Genomic DNA, 18,306 nt, shown 5'->3' on the forward strand with positions numbered 1-18,306 from the left:
AGTAGGTAAAGACGAAAATAGGAGAGTAGTAGATATATGCGAGAGCGTGGAGAGACGCGGGGTGTAGTTGAATGGCAATATAAGCAAGCGAAGTTGACCGGGATGGCTGTGTGGTGGTTCATAACTGTATAAGATTCATTCAGGCGCGGTGGGAGGAGTGGGGGGCGGTGTGATGTATGGGTGACAAACGTAATTCGCGTGCTGCTCAATAGCACTCCAAATCAGTGTGCAGGGTGAGGTGTGGATGTGTTTGGGTGAGTTAAGCGCCGCTCCCGGTGAACAAGACGCGCATGGCACGGGAGGTGAGGATCGTGTACTACAATATGCGGGTTAAGCGACAGTCTCAAGCGCAAGGAAGGTTTGATAAGCTGCCAGTGATCAGTGGTTTTCAGTTGATAGCGCATCGCCCGTCATCTTGTTTGCAGTTCTTAGGTAGAAGTCAAAGGTGTGGGAGGAGATGGGAGGAGGGCGGATATCTAATGAGTGTGAATCCTCTTCAAAACCTAGCTCAAAAACTTTGCACAAGAAAAGGAATCTGCAGCGGATCTCTGCCTTATGCGAATTGTGAGAGGCTGGAGGGCTGACATTTAGATTTGGGTTGTCATGCGTGGTAGTTCTGGGGTTGAGGTGTGCGCATTCAATTCAGAGTGAGGAGCAGGCTTAAAACAGATATGCGATTTTCGACCAAAGTACTGCTGTCGTGTGAAGCCCGGCCTCAATAGCCTTTTATGCGATTCGTCGGTACAGGAGAACGCTGTTGTGTTCTCACTCGTTCCGTGTCTGGCTGGCTTCCATGACTTCGTAATTCTCGGGGTGTCTCTCAGCGCGTGTGTGTGAGTTTATGGTGGTAAGGCATACTCTGTGAACAGGATAGAGAGGAAGAGTCAATTCGGATTCGAAACTCCCCGATAGACGTGTGTTAAGCTGTCATGTGTGTGGGTTACTCTCCGGGTGAACGCGCGGTTCCCGCTGTATGTGGGATCGGAGTAAGATGCATGCTGTTTCGGCATTGTAGCTGGTCAGCTCACTGGTGGTTGGGAGGTTGGTGACGAGGTAGCTAGTAGAACTGATAACGTATGCAGACAAGCTAAGAAGCGATGCAGGCTTGTGTTTGGGATAACGTTCTTTAATGGTCGTCACTAGGAGTGGCATTGTTGTATATTGGATAGCGGGTATACTGCTTGTCCGCGCGACTCAGCTGTTGTGGAGTTTTTCCAGTCTTTTGCCGACTGTGTTATGCGTACAGATATGTGTTTATTACTGTCTTAATTAACATGTCAGGGATGGGTGGGGAGTAGGCTGTGATATTATTTTGTTATTCATTGTATTTTTTTTTGGTTGTGGTTTTTGTTTTTTCGTTCCTTTGGGTAGCAACGCATGCGACGGGTGAGTTGCTGCGAGTTCGTGGGGTGAGAATGGAATTTTTCATTGAAAGTGCGGCAGGCCAACATCTGACACAATGTTGTATGGGAGAATAATTTCGAGGGTTCTAACTATGGATCCCTTTGCGACGTGGGGTAGCAACAAGTGGCTCAAGCAGTCGCCTGAATAGTTCAACGAAGAGCAGCCCCGCAGCGCAGTCCGCTTCACAGGTTGTATGAAAGCGGAGGCAATATGTATCCATACTACAAAAAAAGCGCCTCTTGGACCTGCCAGGATACCCCAAACGCCAAAGGAAGTCGAGCGCAATTTTGCATTTGGGAGAAATGGTTGTAGCGCGGTGGCGCGTGCGCCTTATTAGACGATAGCTCCTCTTAGATGAGCTGAAATCGGATTTGACTTCAGACTTGCTAATCTGCCGCATGGACAAGATGAGAATAAGTGTAGCCACAAGTGCTTGAGCTTGTCGGTCAGGTGTCCGGAAGGGCGGGTGGTCCAGTCTGGCGTGGCGCGCGGGGTTTTGATCTTTGCGCAAGGAAAGAGGCAGATGCAGATAACTCTCATCTCTGTGAGTCCAATGCGCCCAAGAAGTCGGTACGTCGCTGATAGGGAGTGCACCACCCTGAACAGGTAGTCGTAGTGTGGATGGCAGGACGTCAGCCAAGGTATACTTATACGCCACTTTACTGCAACAGAAAGCAATCGCAGTGCTGAGTCCTGCAGCTTTAGAGTTCACATTATTGAATTCTCGAAGGTGTTATTATGCATATATTGGATTTGGACTGTATCAAACGACAAGTTTTTAAAGTCTGAACTTATTTGTTCACGTGGCTCAGCCCGGGCGAGCAGGTAACACATTATGCGCCCGGTAGCCTGTTCTAAAATGAAAACATGAATATTGAGACGTGGATTAGATCTGTGTGGCTCACCTCACCTTGTTGAGTGAGGATCGGGCTGAAGATTAACGGGTCCTAATGTTAGATGAGAAGGATCAGCGTTAGACCGGTGAGTCGCAGTTGGCTAAGTTAGATGAGTATCAGTTAATCAGCTTAATGATGAGGGTGTCGGAATAGGCTCGAGCTAGCTAAAGCCGCAGAATTCGGTGATTGTTCAAGAAGAGTGCACAGACTGGTAGCCCGTGGTGTGATGATAGCCTAGTATACCCAAGAGGTAGCTCTCGAGTTAGAGGGAAAGGGTGCTGAGGCGCCTCGCTTTACAGACGTACACTTTTTAAGCGTAGCGTACGGTGCGACGGCTTGAGGACGTCCGCTGTCGCCGGTCACTTGGCATGTTTCCGCCCGCCCCGCCTGACTTCTGCTGAATCAGTCCCTCTTCACAGCAGACATTCTGACACTGGAAAACAGGTATGGGCACAACACAAGGGTCGCCGAGGGTACAGACACTAATTCAAGTCACACCAGGGAGGGAGGGGGAGGGGCAGGGTCAAAATAGAGCAAACCCGTTCATAGACCTCAAATCCGAGGGACAGCGCGGCGGCGTGTGACGCCACACTAGCCTAGCCTATTTGGGGGTGGCGGTCGAAAGAAAGATGGCTGCGGTGAGAGGAAGAATCGGAGACTATTCTTACGTTTCGCGGAAGCTGGAGGAAGGTAATTATTCATGAGCCAACGTAAGGAGAAGGAAACTCACCACTCAGAGCACGGTCTTGACTGACTCATTTACACCAACGTACACAAACGGTGAGAAGTCTGCTTCCCACCGCTCTCATCATTACTGCCCTCCGTTTGGAGTTTCGCGAGCTGCGTCTGTGCGTCGCTTGTCAAGTTTGCGCGGTCCAGCGTGGAGTCTCTGCCGTCTGCACGACAGGGAGAGCTTAGGAGAGGATAGTAGACGCAAAAAAAGAGAGCGAGCACAGCAGCAGTTAAAAAGTAAAGGAAGTAGGGAAGCGCTTCGATCGGAGTTGGAGCGCCGCTGACGTGTTGATGTATCTGGTGAATGTGAAGAGGTGAGTCAGGTTCGACAGTGCTAGTAGAACTAGAAATTCAAGGCTCAAGGGCTGTGTCATGCGAGTTAAGCCGCCGGGAGGGGTGCGTACAATTGCTCCACTTGATCTTTAACATGCCTGAGATCCTAGGAACAAACGCAGCTAGGAAGAAAGTAGAGCAGAAGGGTGCGAGGTGAAAGACACAGAGAGTATAGTGATTCTGCAGTGAGGAAATCTATGTAAGCGACTCACAGAATGAGGGGGTGGGAAATGCGACTGAGTTGTGGTGTGTGATGTGGTAGTGTGGTGTGTGGTGTGTGTGTGGGGTGTGAGTTCATAGCGGAGGAAGGTAGCACGAGCGAGGTGGTAAGGGGAAGAAGAGGTGGGAGGTTTGCTGGTTGCTCACTTACAGCGCTTTTCTACCGGTTGTCCTTTTGTGCCAGGGGATTGGAAAAGTGAGGCGTAAGCAAACACAGCTCAGACGCAGGAAGGCTCCGAGGAGAACATGCGACCGATGAAGGAGCAGAGAGGGAGGGGGGGTGGTTGTGTGATGTGTTCCGTGTGAACTAGGCGAGGACCGGTGGAGGGGGAGCGATCCTGCGTCATGTCTGTCACGGCTGGTCACTGTCCCGCAGAGCCGGGCTGAAAGGGTCGTGAGAGGGCATAAAGATAGAAGTGAACAACACACAGAAAGGTCAGGGCCTCCGGTAGGTGAGGGGAGGAGAGCGTGGGTGTTTGCTCATGCTGAGGGTACAGCCGTTCACACTCAGCACTTTCACTTTGTGAGTTAGTAAACAAAGTGAGTGTGTTTGCACACAAGGACAGTTCAGTGACTGCAGATGGGTTCTTCCTGTTTATTGCCCTTGCAAAAATTATGTTGTTGTTTTTTTGTGTGTGTGTGTAGCTTGTGTGGCAGTGTTGCTTTGGATGTCGTTTCCTGTGGACGTTGGCTCCCTCCACACATCATCAGTTGTGTGGGAATATTATATCGGAGGGGATTAGTCCTGAGGATCTTGGACTTTCCCCTGTGCAAATATGAGAGCTGTTCACAGAAGGTCACCGCTATTTTTAACCTGTCCTCCGCTCTGTGTCTCCTATAAGACTTACTCCTCTTATCCCCAGAACTATCATCAGCCGCCATGGACCACAAAGGGGAACCCCAGGAAGGAGCTATGGGGCTGAAACACGAGGAGCTGCCGCAGATGGACGGCTCATGTGATGCATGCGAGCCTGATGAGGCCCAGCCAGCCACCCAAGTGTGCCACACCTGCAGCTTTGCCTTCTGCCCCATCCATGCTGACAGACACGCCAGCAGCACACATCACCCGCTAATGCCTTATAACCACGAGGAGACACAAGCTAATGGACTTGGCGCCAACAGAGACTCCAGAGTTGGAGGTGGGGCTGAGGATGAGGCTGGTGCGAATCACGCCGATGCGAGCGGGGATGCTGGGAGAAAAGAAGGGGCTCAGAATGGTCCGCAGCTGGAGGCTGAGCTGGGTGGTGGAGTTGAGGGTGCAGAAGCAGGGCAGGAGGTCATGGCTGCTGGAGAGGCTGGCAAGAGGGACACAGTGACAGTAGAGAGACTGCGCTGCAAGGAGCATGGACAGGAAGGCTCCCTCTACTGTAAACCAGATGAGAAGATCATCTGTGTGGTGTGTGCTGTGCAGGGTGAGCACCGTGAGCATGAGATCATCACCCTGCATGAGGCATACGTGTGGCAGAAGGTGAGTCACGCACTCACAACATGACAGGTTTATATATGGTCCAGACACACTGGGATTTACTGTACGCGCTGCCCTCTCCTGTACTTAATCACAATGGCCTGCGACACAACATCTGCAGCTCGGTAGTGTTTAAGATAAAGTATTCAGAGCGTTGCCGGTCCCGGTTTACATTTCTAATTTAGTATTCTGCCAACAGTTGTAGACCCTGAAGTCTTTAAGTCAACTCACCACTGTGTGATATTTTAAACATAATGTCTCATGATCACCCACATGACAGTTATGTTAGACAGCTACATAAATAATTTCTATGAAAATTGTGAAATGGAAATTAAACATTATAAATGATTCCCAATGTCCATTTGGCTTGGCACCAATTATGGCTTCAACCTTCCTCCGTTTCTCCAAATGGCTTTTTGCTTCAGGAGGATTTAATGGGTCCGGCGAGTCACCAGTCGTTCAGTGCAGCATTGCAGTAGGTCCAGTAAACCGGGCTAGACCTGTGCTGGATTTTGAAAATAACTCCATCATCACTATAGGCTCAATCCTGCAGAGCACAGGGTTTGTGATGATTATAGTTCAATTTAGAGTCAGATGTTATCAGCACACTGAACATATTCGGACTGTTATTGCAGCTTGACTTAAAGAGGACCAATTAACAGGGTGTGATAGTATCAGGAACCGGGACTCACTTTGGATGAGTATTTTGAACAGTCAAGGGTTTTGTTTGTGAACACTAAAATAAACTGTATCAGGAAATCTCAGCAAGAGCCTCAATTGACAACTGTCCCCCAATGTTGGTGCATTCAGCGACAGTACTAATGACCCTCATGGTGCGCTGACTGTAATTTACAGAGCAAGAGAGTTTTGTCCTCTGCCCTGTGGCTGTACATCTGAAAACCAAAAGTAGACCAGCACACTTCACTGGCTTACTCTTACATGATGGCCACATATGGATTGATGATAGACAAAGGGGGTCACACACACACACGCAGCCTAAGGCCACATTATTTACTCTAAACTTACTCTAGCTTTTATCCTTCATCCTGTTTCAGTGTATTCATGCGAAATGACCTTTTATCTCTGGGAGTATTGATATGATTTCCTGTGGCTGTACACTGCATTGAGCATGCAGCATTTCCAACTTTATATGTAAAAGTGTAGCCTGTGATTCACTGGTAAGCTGTCAGGGATGCACATACCTTTTCTTGTGTGCACACATCTGTGAAAATCATCATCCCAAGTATATTGTCTCATTATCAGTACTGATATTTTTGATGAATAATATTGTAATATTTAGTTTTTTGTCCTTGTGCGCAGTCTTTCTTTGCATAGAGTTAAGTTAATTTCACACTTGTTATAAACCTTTAACTGTAATAATTAACCAATAACCAGCTAATTGGGTGTCACAGAAAGAATCTCCCTGCACATGCTCCGTTTTATGAAGTGGCATACTCTGTTGTGTTTACTGTGTGTTTGTCTGCTCCACCTGTAGAGCAGGCAGGGTTACGACCTCCTGGGCTGTACACAACAGATGGCTGAGAAGATCAAGACCAAGTGGACCAATCCTGAGGTGAGTGCACACTCCTACATCCACAACACTGTTTTGAATTCTAACACAAGTTTTACATAAGAGCCATTTTTAGAAACCTTCTCCTAAAAGATTTGCCCTTAACTGTTCTCATTTAATAATGAGCTAAAACCAACTATTATCAAATAAAATTTCTCAGCAGCAATAAAAAATTGATTTGACCTCCTTGCAAGGAATGACAGTGTACTGTGTGCGTATTAAATTGCTTTTCATGATTGTGATTGTCCCTTATGGTTTGGCTGAATATGCTGATGATTTTCCTACAAAGATATGTCTCAGTGCAGTGTAAAGATGTCAACATTCACATATAGCAAGTATAGCAGGCATACAGTGTAGTTGTAATAGCTGCAAACAGCCAATGATACAAATATACAAGGTTCATTTTACTGTGGTAATTGCAATGTTTCTCTCATGTTTTTCAAAATGTACAAGTAGGAGATGGTGCTGAACAATGAATCAAAATATTATAAAAACTGAGCAATTTCCAAATTACCCGGCCTACAAATCATATTCTCATACGTAAGGTAGCATGTTTGTTTGCTATAGACTCCACCAGAAATTTAAGAAATCATTTTTCATTTTTCAGTGGAAAGGAAATACTGAAATTAGCATTCCTTATGGAAATTGTGATTCATGATTCTTTTTTCTTTTTCTGTTTTTTTTTTTTTTTTTTGCATATTGATAACTCCTAGTCAGGAACTTTACACATGTATAAAGAAATCAGCGCACACTTTGTTTTGTTGCATCTGAAATTAATGATCCATCATTATAGAATATATACTCGTTGCTTCAGGGTTTGTTGCCATGGATTCTAGGACTGCCTCCAAGGAAAATGTTAGTCTACTTTCAGTCTTATCTCGTAAATTAGGCCAAGTACTCTCGGTCAGCCTGTCAAATTAACTCCATTTTTATATTTGTATATTTTAAACGCAATTCTATATTTCAGTTGTCCCGGCACATGGCTTTCCTAAATACCAACTCCAGTTTGGATTAGTCACAATCTGATTTGAAGACCATGAGTGTGCAATTATTCATTTTGTCATGACTTTAGGGTTTAAGAGGTAAACGAGTATTTTTATAAAATAGGTTATCTCTGTTGGATTGTAGCATCCCATTAGTTTGCTGATTTCTGCTAAGGTTTAAGAAAAAAAAAAAACCTTGGTTAAACATGGTTTCAAGCCCGGGAAGCCATAACAAAGCACAAAAAAATGAGCCATTACTCATTTCTAATTCAGTGGGTACAGCAGTAAGCACTGCAGCAGTATAGACACTGCAGCAGCTGAGACACAGCAGTCTAGAATGAGATAAAGAGGGATTAGAAAGAGATTATGTCATAAAGGCGTTGGGTAGTAAACATGAGAGCCAATTATTTCAATCCATATATTCATCATGCTGCCCCATTCACAGATCACAGATCTGGCCTATTTGGTTTCTGCAGATATAATTCTACTTGAAGCGTGTGATGGCATCATTGTGTGATTACTGAGTCATGTCATTTTCAGGCTACAGTTGATCACTTCTTTGACTCAGCACTCCTGTGCTAAGTCAGAGGTTGAATTTTCAAAATGACTGTGATTTAGACATTGTCATCTATAAATAGTGAGGAATACTACATACAGAATACCCTCTAGCGGTTTTTAAACCCTCATTAAACTAAAGTTGACAAAAACCCTGGTATTCAATTTATGACTTAGAGGGTGGATGTAGGGTGTGTATTATATACAGCATTAAACTGTAAGGGTTTTCTAACATTTCTTACCGCTCCATATAAATAAATGAGGTGGAAAAAATATTTATGACACCTTTCAGTATAGCCTAATATAACACTAATACGCATTACACCCTCATAAATGACCATAGTGGCGAATCAACACTAACATTCACAAGTTAGTATTTATTACCAGACTGCATCACAGTGTACAGACATTTCACTTTTTCTGCTCTCTCACTAAATCTTTTCACACACTTGCACACCCCTCTATACTCGCGGTCACCAGCCGAAATAATGATCATAACCTTATTCCAACCTTTCTGTCAAACATTCAGCAGGTTCCAGTCTTAAAAGCAGGTTGCCTAGTGCATTTCGCACACCATCACCTTTCTCTTGATATCAACCAAAACAAAAGCTGCAACCTGAATTTTCGTGACAAGTCAACCTTGAAAACAGTGGCTGTATTTCCATTACAGATGCCACAGTGAGGGCATGTTCTGCCACAGACAGTTACGTGTTGTGCAGTGAGAGATGTAACAGTGCGCGGCAGGATCAGGAATGAACAGCTAGGTCTCTACACTATGGTTTCACCATCGACAGCGGCTGTCTTTCTCAACCACCCCTGCACTGTTCTGGCTCTTGTTCTGCTTACAGTACTGTGTCTGAAACCATCGGAGAGCAGTGGCACACAGGAGCATTTCTCAGTACCTGCAGAGATGTGACCCAAGCACAGTGGCATAATGTAGAAGGTTAATTTGACTGGCCTGCGAGAGGTAGGACTTCTACTGGCAGCCGGCACCCCATCTAAGTTCATGTCTATTATCATACTGAAATATCAATGCTGCCCCAAGGACTTCCTGGACATTTAGTCGTGTGCTGTTCCACTGTAGAGGTGCAGTGTGCTTGGCAAAAGCCACTTACCTGCTCACTCACAGGGCACCGTGTTGAAGACCATTAGGTGGATTTGTCCGTGTGTCCTCTCTGCACTCTCAAATGTCAACGTTTCTTATTATGCATGACAGGCAACCATCAGAGTGACTGCTCCTGGTTAAGAAAGTTGTGTGTGTGTGTGTGTGTGTGTGTGTGGTAGAGACACAGAAGCAGAAGAGGTGGACGTAGGAGGAGTGGAAATTGCGCGGCAAAAGACTTTTCAGAGGTGAAGAGTGAATGCAAAGATTTAACCCTTTAGCTGGTGTTTGCTTATTAAATCTACCCCGCTTAATTATGTGCTTTGCCGCAGGTGTGAGGATTTTAATCTCTCAAAGCTCATATCTCCATTCTCCACAGGGAAATGGAATATAATGCAAAAAACAGTGATGGGGGTGCATACATATTAATGGAGGACCAGAGGCGTAACGTAACACGAGGGGCCTAGATGGCTGTCTGTCAATCAGCCAGTCAACTTGCATTACCTATCGTGAAAGAGCTGGAAGTGATACGTGAAGCATGTTATGGCTTCAGACCTGGACAGCAGGTAGTCAGCATATTTACCTCTCGCTCTCATTTTTTATTTATTCACTTTCTGCCGCGCAGGGTGTCATCTAGGGCGCACGCTGCCCGTGGAGCAGCTCTCCGCAGCCTATAGAGTGGAGTCCAATATCTGGAAGCTGCATGGCAACATCAGCCCAGTCACAAATGTGTATGTGTGCGCAGCGGCTACATCCATTTTCCCTGCCTCATAAAATCTACAAGAGCAGCAGACACATTAAAGCTGTCTTAGGGAACCGCAGCTGAGGAACAGACAGGAGAGGCATGAAAAGACTTGGTTTGCTGCTGTTAGATTTATTCATCTAGCTTTTTCTTATCCTTCTCTACCTCATCCTTTTCTTACTCCTCCTTTCCCTTTCACTACCCCCTCTCCCATTGCTCTTTAAGGCTGTCATTCCCTTTCTATCTCTACTCGCTGCATTTTAATTGAATTACTTGGTATCATTCCCCAGAAAGTTGCTTGGCTGACATTACTTCTCTCAAAACCAATAAAAAGAGAACGATATTGAAACACTGCTATTATAAAACCAAAGGGCCTTCTGTCATATTTTTCCTTTACCTCTTTTAACTTCTCTGGCTTTCCCACGTTATATTACTTCATATGACTTTTAAAGAAGAGCTGATGTTTTTCAACTTTATATGTATTGCTGTGTTGTTTTAGAGGCTAAATTGGAGAGTCTAATTTGTGGAAGAGATAAAAGAGAGCATGAGAGAGAGTAGTATTCACTTGGAACAGGGCCACCATTGCCATGGGCAAGGACAGTTCAAATCCATTTACTCCTAATGTTCTATTAATGCTTTTTTAGGCCTTTTTAAAAAGCATCACACAACACAGACCTCTGTATAAGCAGCAGGGCCGGCTCTGATTCAGTAGTGAGAAAATTCAAAGGAAATTAACCATTTGAACTCTTGTTCATCAGTGCACCAAAAGCATCAAAGTTAGATAAAACATGTTCCATTTCAAAAAATATATGCTGCATCTGCATTTTTCATCAGTTCACTGAAGCTGCGGGATCTTGGGCATCATATTATCGTGTCATTTTGTGTGTTTTGAAACTTAACTAGAAATTAGAATGCTTTTGTCCACAAAAATGCATTTGCAATAATGGACCTACTGAAGTGCCTGCGCAGTTGGAGAGGTTAAGATAAAAAACTGAAGCTACTTTGATATTTGTTGTGAGTTAACTTTTGTTTTCCATTTTCATGTGTCCTGATGTTTCACCAAAGCAATGCAACACACAGTTTTTGTTGTTCGTTTTTTTTTTTTTTTACACTAAAATATTTTAATTCTCAAGGGCTTGCGTTCTATTTCTGCAGTTTATTCATCAGCACTAATGAGTAGCACAACCTTTTTGTAGCCAGTAACACAAGCACACTAGTGTGTGAAGTTAATTCTATTGAGTGTCTTGCTATATTGTAATCACATGAAGTGTTAGAGAAAGGTCGAAGAAGTCTATTTTTAGTTTTTCTGTCTCTCAAGAAACCTTTTCAGTCGCAGGGAGTTGGAATTTCAACTTTCAGCTCAGCTTTTACATCTCCCATATATTGCTTGTAAAGTATTGGAATTGATGTTAAAGTTGGCATTTCCTGTTTGAAATGACCATTTTGGTAGATTACATTGCAAATATGAATTTCTCAGATAACAACTGCTTTACAGTAATAATAAAAAGCATGTTAAAAACATGAATGCAAAAGAATTTGGCTTTCTTACTCTGCTTTCCTGGCATCCTACCTTTGCTTTAAAAAGAATTAACTTTCTTAATCTGCTAGCCACATGTCCTGCCTCTGCCTGTGCACTCTCTCATCCCCTGTCCTTACTCTCACTGTGCCCTTGTAAGCAGTGTGCCGCCGTCTCTCCCGAGGCCTCATTTCGTGGCCTCAGCTTGCAGCAATGCAAATGAAGATTAGCACACATGAATGCTCGTTCCTTGCTAGCTCTGTCACTGAGTGAAAGGTCCAAGGGCAGAGGGATCCTGGCTCCACAAACACAAAGAGCACTGATCCAAGATCATGACTCCCATCTGCCACAGAGGCCACAGGGACTCGAGGAGAGATCAGGGGGCTCTGTGGAGGTCCTGGAGATTGGGAGATGTGGTGATGGAATGTGTCAGATTGATGACAGATAAGATACTAAAGACGAGACACCGTCTTATTCATGTTGTAGCTTTGCTCTTGGGTAGCATTATTCTCCATTATTTATGCTAACTGCTTTTACTGAAACCTGTCGTGACCACAAAAGAACACAATATGTAAATATGTATGTCAAATGATCTCATATAAAGTGAAATTAAACTAGAGACATTTATGAGCGCTAATCAGTTGTCACAGATGTTGCACCACATATTAAAATTAGCAAATTTAACTTTTGCTGATCAGCAATCACTGTGGTCAATAACAGTATTATGGTCAAGCCTAAAACGTTAGCAGCACAGATAAAGAAGAGACCTAAATTCAGCAACAGACTCCCCATTGTCACTTACACTGCAATATGTATGTAACCTTTGCTAATGTTGGAAAACATGTATAGCATGTGTAGCTTATGACCAATAGCTTATGGTAGCTAACAGTAGCCACCATAAGCTATTGGTCATGAATTCTAGGAAGATTATATAATTTCATACTTTAAAAGTCACATGGTCTCACTTTTAATCACTATTAGACTAGCCATTTAAAAAGAATGGCTAAAATGTAACTCTTCATCAGTATTCACGATGTTAGCTGAATGCTAAAGCTATGCCTGACATTGAATTAATTAATGAAGTCATTACTGCTACTGCTAGCTGTTAATTCATATATATCACTGAAAACTTTGACAGACAAATATCCATTTGGCTAACTAATAATAAATGTAAATGCCTAGCAGATGTCAAAGCATTTAAAAATTTGAAAGTATTATTTAGCTTTGTTGGGGAATTGGGCCTGAATGTTGAATATGTTGATCCATCATGGTGACCGTGACACCTCAGTCAGAGCTAACTTAGAGCAAGACATTTGAGACATCAAAGCATGAGAAACAGCTTGAGCATTAAATTCTTGTCCCAGTACAAAATTAGGTAGTAAATGCCTTGTCATTTCTTAATGTGTTCTTTAAGTGCTCACTGCTCACGTTTAAAATGATGAGTCTTGTAGAAGATTTAATCAGCCTATATTGTAATTTAGTAGGATTTTTTATATTTGAGCACTTCATTCTATTGCTCTGTGTGTTAAAGTATAAGAACTTCTAGAGGCATCGATAGATAGATTTGGAAGATTATGCTTCATTCTCTCCAATCTTCCACATTCACAGATACATTACACTGGTATTTGGACAAGGACCAGAACATGTTGCTAGTCCAAGGCAGTTGTAGTCTATTGTTCCTGATTCATCAGACATGCATTCAGGGCATTGATTTTGGTGAAACAAATAAAGAAAATGACTCTTTGCTTTCCAATTAGATGTTAACTAAGTCTCTGTCTGATTCAGAATAAACAATGTGCATTTTCTTCTCTGCTCATATGAAGAAAGTAAATTAAAAATGTTACTTTTTGCGCTTGGTTTAATGGGCAATTTGGAGAATCTGATTGCTTGTGCAGAAATAGCAAATACACGATAAAATTTAGGGCCCCTAGGGGCCATGGCTCTGCCAACCTCAGTAAAGACTGATGATTCTTTGCTTCACTGGAGAGGCGGAAGCTGAGGGGAAACAAGATAAAATAGATGGAAAGGAAGAGAGTGAAGTTCTGCTTAAGGGAAGAGGAGAGGCCGAGCAGCTGATGTTCATAGATTGAAGCGATTATAACATATTCAGGAACTGAGATCATGACAAGGGACTTTGGGGCGTTATACCTCATGACAGCATCTGCGTTGGAGGTGGAGCCATCTCAGTGGGAAGGATTGCAGGGAGGCGTCTGTTTATTGAGGTGTTTTAACGTAATGAGTCATAGCTAAAGAGAGCCTCATCGGGGAACAGGGAAATGGATTAAAATAGGTATCTTAGTGAGCAGTTCAGTTGCCCTGAAAGACAAACAGATGGCTTGCTGTGGTAGAGGAGCTTCTAAGGTCTCTATCTACAGATGGGATGCATGGAGTTTGCCTCCAGGGCATCTGCTTCATGCTATCAATTAGCTAATGCATAACAGCGACCAGTGGGCTTATTAAAGTAATACTCACATGTCAAAGTAAAGGACAGAAGACTCTGTCTGGCCCCTATACTTTGTTCATTCCATATGCATCTCTCTATTTTGCCTCTGGATGTTCAATTCACACCCTTACAATTTTATCTCCTCTCCTTTCGCTTACTCGTTTTTGAGCTTGACGTCTATCTCTCATTATGAGTTCATCTAAATGATTCATACCTACGCTGAAGTAGTTCATTCAAGTTCATTTAAAATGGCAGCCCAATATCTCCTTCCATCTTGGTATCTTCTGGATTTCCTCTACTTAAATTCATCCAGTTCATTCCTTCACTCATGCTCTCTCACTCTCTGTCTCATGTGCCTCATCTACATATTATAGATGTCTACAGAGGAGCTAGAGGCCTACGTGAACAGCCAGTTCGATGAGCTGCGCAGATTGGTGCGTCTGGAGGAGAAGAGGACCCTTCACCTGGTAGACCTCAAAGAGGCGTTTCTGACAGCATCCGCTGCCGAGAAAATTGCAGAGATCAGTGTCGAAACCGAGCGCCTGCAGGAAGAGATGGCCAACATCACAAACCAGCTGTGCCTGCTGGAACAGGCTGAGGCAGGAGGTCCTGCAGTGGTAGCAGAGGCCCTTGTAGCAGGCCCTGTACCAATCCACAGAGTGCAGGTGAGCAGAACCTTCCTTACTCAGTATCCTTATTGTGCTTCTTAAACAGCTTTTGTACAACCAGCATATCTCACTCACTGCATAGTAAAGTGCAGATAGAAAGGTTAGCAAGTTGATAATGTCACAGAAGCCCAGTGTGACTCACATTCAGCATGCCATGATTTATTAAGTGTGATGTTTTAAGCTTGGGGGCTTTGGCTACACTTAGCAACACCATTTCTGCTTAACATCACCATACTGTTTGTTTTACATAAGTCACAGTCTGATACACTAAACCTCACAAGTACGATGAAAGTAAAGGTTTTGGTCATGCTCAACTATGGCCCTTAATTTTGCAACCCAGTTACAATTAAGGTAGGGTTTTTAGACGTGTCTAATCAATTATACTGGATCCACTTGATTCTGAGGTGGGAGTTGGTTTAAAATTGGGCAGCAAGTCACTTAATGTACGCATCAGTCTTAGCTTGTTGTGAACATAACTTTCATTGCGATTTGAAAGGGTTACCGCCACAATAAATAAAAAAAAACAGTACATTAGATCCCAAGGCCTATATTTGGGCAAAGCTGACACCCTAAATGATAAGATCACATCACGAGGTCTGCTGAGAGCACTTTGAAAGAACCTAAGCAAACAGGGTCAATGATTAATTAATCTAAAGTTTGGTCCGGTGCCAAAGTTGCTGCTAAGGGCAGCCTTGTAAAACTGGGTGCTATCGCTCTTGTCAATAAACAATAACAAACAATTTGCCAGCCAGCACAAAGCTGTTACATTGCTGATCGTGTGTAGCCAACTCTACACTGCATGCTGTACATAGATATCATTGGTCATTTATACCATAGGATAGTCGTCAATGTCCTTGCTGGTAAGGACTTGGCGCCGTGCTTAAAGACACCTGATGAGGGTGCATGCTTACAGCTATGGATGCTTGATGCCAGGCTTTCCACGCAAAGGATAATCTTTCTAATGACTGTTGCACCCGCTGCATAACCATTATGTAAAAATGAATATGGTAAACAGGTGCCACCATACACATCCTTGTTCCAAATATAAGGAGAGAGTGGCTGTATTTATTCAAGCATACATTATGTTCATATAGATAAATTCAGTTTTGCTTTCAAACAGTCAGTATGAAATAGGTAGCAAGATGCAAATCAATCCTGAACTGTTGGCTGATGCAGCATAAGGGTTACTATGTTTGTCCTACAGTATTTGTCAGTTATGAACACAGCAGCTGCTCCTTCTCTTCTTACTGTATATACCAGCCCCTCAGTCAAAGTAAGGTTGTCATGCTAAAGTACTGTTCGCATCTGAGCATGTGGTGCATTTACAGTATATAATTTATACATTTGCACACACATTAACTCAACCAGAAGTGCAAGCCATGTCGGTGCACTCACATCACTTCACATTCTGCAGCGCTTCACCCTCTCATCCCTCATTTGAACATCGAAAAGGCTTTTACTGCCTATAGGTCCCAAATTAAAATATCCCATTGGTCCATTTGTCACTCCCTATACTTTAGTTGCCACAGTTAGAAAAGGAGGCTTGAGTGTTCCCTGGCAATGCTGTGCAGGACCAGGGTGGCTGCTTTAATAGTGATAGCTGATGTGCAGATTGCTTTTTCTAGCTGTTAAATTAATCCACAATGGGCCTAATTGAATGGCAATGGTCACCCTGTTTGTTCTCACATGTTACTTATTGTTGGAGTGAGTAATGTGTTATGTGGAAATGTATGACCACAGGAGAGATGTGTCTATGTGCAAAGAGGGGGCTTATGCAATTTATTGTTGTCTCTTATTGTCATCATAATAAGTTACATCAAGCCCACCTGAACACCCCAGCATCTGTAGCAATCTTTTGTCGTTTGTACAACATTTTAAATGTGTAGAGCCTCATAGATCCAGAGAATAACTGACTCAAACATTAATTCTCCTACTTGCTCACGCACTCTTCCACTGTTCATCTGTCTGCCTCACAGTGGCAGTGTCTCCAGATGGCACATTGAACTATAATCATTCACCTGCCTCTTTATTGCAGTTCTGCTCAACTGTGTAGGGCACTCCTTGTCTATGATACTAGGGCTATAACAGTGCCTTTGATATGATCTACCAATAATTCTTTTGATTAATTAAGTTACAGTAATTGTTTAAAATGTCAAAAATGACAAATGTCAAATTGCCAGAGCTTACAGTCAAACAGTACAGTGATGTTTGGTAGTGCCAACACTAAAATGTTAAACAATACTAAAAGTATTGTTTGGGATTTGAAGCAATGATATAAGCTGACTTGACAGTAAAAACTGAAACGCTCAAACAAAGACATTACCTTCAGCTTTGTTCGAATAAAAATACATATTTTAATATGTTGACCCTGTTTGCTGGTTTTTGTTTATTTCACCTCATGTAAAGCACAATCTAATCTTCTTTGCTAGTGCTACAGTTATAGCCCCCAGCACTTTCTGGAAGTAGCAATTCCAACTTTTTACAAGAAAAGAAAGACTAGCAGCCTCAGAGCCAAGTCAGAAGAAGAAATTGCTGGTTTGAAAGAATATCACAAACTGCAGCCATGTATGTAACAGCAAGCCTGTGGAATGAAGCAACTATGATGTAAAATATTTCTCACCTACACAAAACCCATCCTTTCAACTGCTCCCCTAAGAATATTCTGCATAATTGAGGTGAGTCTTCTTGCTTAAGGTCAAACAAACAAATTACCACAGGTTCTGTTAATAATCTCCCTTCATTCTTTTAATGCAGGCACAGGAACACAGGTGTAGACACACATACACGCACATTAAAGAGGGTCTGAAGGGATGAAAAAAGCATTCTGAAAATTGACCAATCAGTGGGAGCCAGCGGGAGAATATATTAACAGACTCTGTCTCTGTCTGAGTTAATTTATTATCGAAAGATTCAGACTCCACATTTTCATTAAAAAGTGCCAGTAGGTACTCATTTGTACAACCGCGCAGCGTGTTTACTTGAACATTTCCTGATGACTATACAGTAATCAAAAATAGCATTGATATGTCAATGGGCAGGAAATTATCTTTCTGCCTGACTGGTACAAACACAGAAAGATTTATGTTATCTAAAACAAATACAGATTCACAGAGAGCAAAGTGAACACATTGACTAAACACACACACACACACACACTACAAAGAGAGCTTCAGCTATGTATAGAATACACAGCTATAAATAGATACTGTTCAGCAGTTAGAATGTCTAATCATAAATATATTAAATATTATACTCTATAGTAGGCAACATAAAGAATTAAACACCCCTGATTATAGAGAAATGTATGAAATCCACTGATATGTTGCAGTATTGGTGCACATGTGCCTGTGTACATGCCCACTTGTGTCCGCATCACCCACTTTATTGTGCAGCATTTTCACACAAATGACTGGGTCTTGCTTTAGTCTGTGATTATGTTTAAAAAAGCAGGAGCAGAGACACAACACTCTTAATGCTATAAAGGACTCCTAGCTTAAAAACAAAGCCAAGATGCCTCATTAGCCAGGCATTGGGAGTGTGCACCAGTGACTGAACTCTGACTCAGCTGTGACCCAGGTCACAATGAACTTCTCAGAGGCTAATTTGAAACAACACAGCCTTTTGCCCAATGGCTTTACCTTTTAAATAAGCCCAAAATTTCAATTTTGCTGTTTTTTT

The 18,306-nt window shown here is 43.0% G+C and overlaps 1 protein-coding gene across 4 annotated transcripts in view; it reads left to right on the plus strand.

Moving 5' to 3' along the window:
• trim44 (tripartite motif containing 44) overlaps window positions 1-18,306 on the plus strand; it is a 45,024-nt gene that overhangs the window by 438 nt on the left and 26,280 nt on the right. For 2 of the 4 annotated variants that reach the window (XM_035664258.1, XM_035664256.1), the window contains exons 2-4: window positions 4,448-5,052; window positions 6,545-6,622; window positions 14,335-14,625. In XM_035664258.1, coding sequence (XP_035520151.1) covers window positions 4,465-5,052; window positions 6,545-6,622; window positions 14,335-14,625 — 957 coding nt within the window. In that variant the 5' untranslated portion in view covers window positions 4,448-4,464. Of the gene's footprint in view, window positions 1-4,013; window positions 4,033-4,426; window positions 5,053-6,544; window positions 6,623-14,334; window positions 14,626-18,306 lie in introns of those variants that run through there. The other 2 variants (XM_035664259.1, XM_035664257.1) reach the window with 2 other exon arrangements.

The sequence above is a fragment of the Morone saxatilis genome, unplaced genomic scaffold, assembly GCF_004916995.1.
Source record: "Morone saxatilis isolate NCDOM2014 unplaced genomic scaffold, NCSU_SB_2.0 Contig2, whole genome shotgun sequence".
NCBI classification, from domain to species: Eukaryota; Metazoa; Chordata; class Actinopteri; family Moronidae; genus Morone; species Morone saxatilis.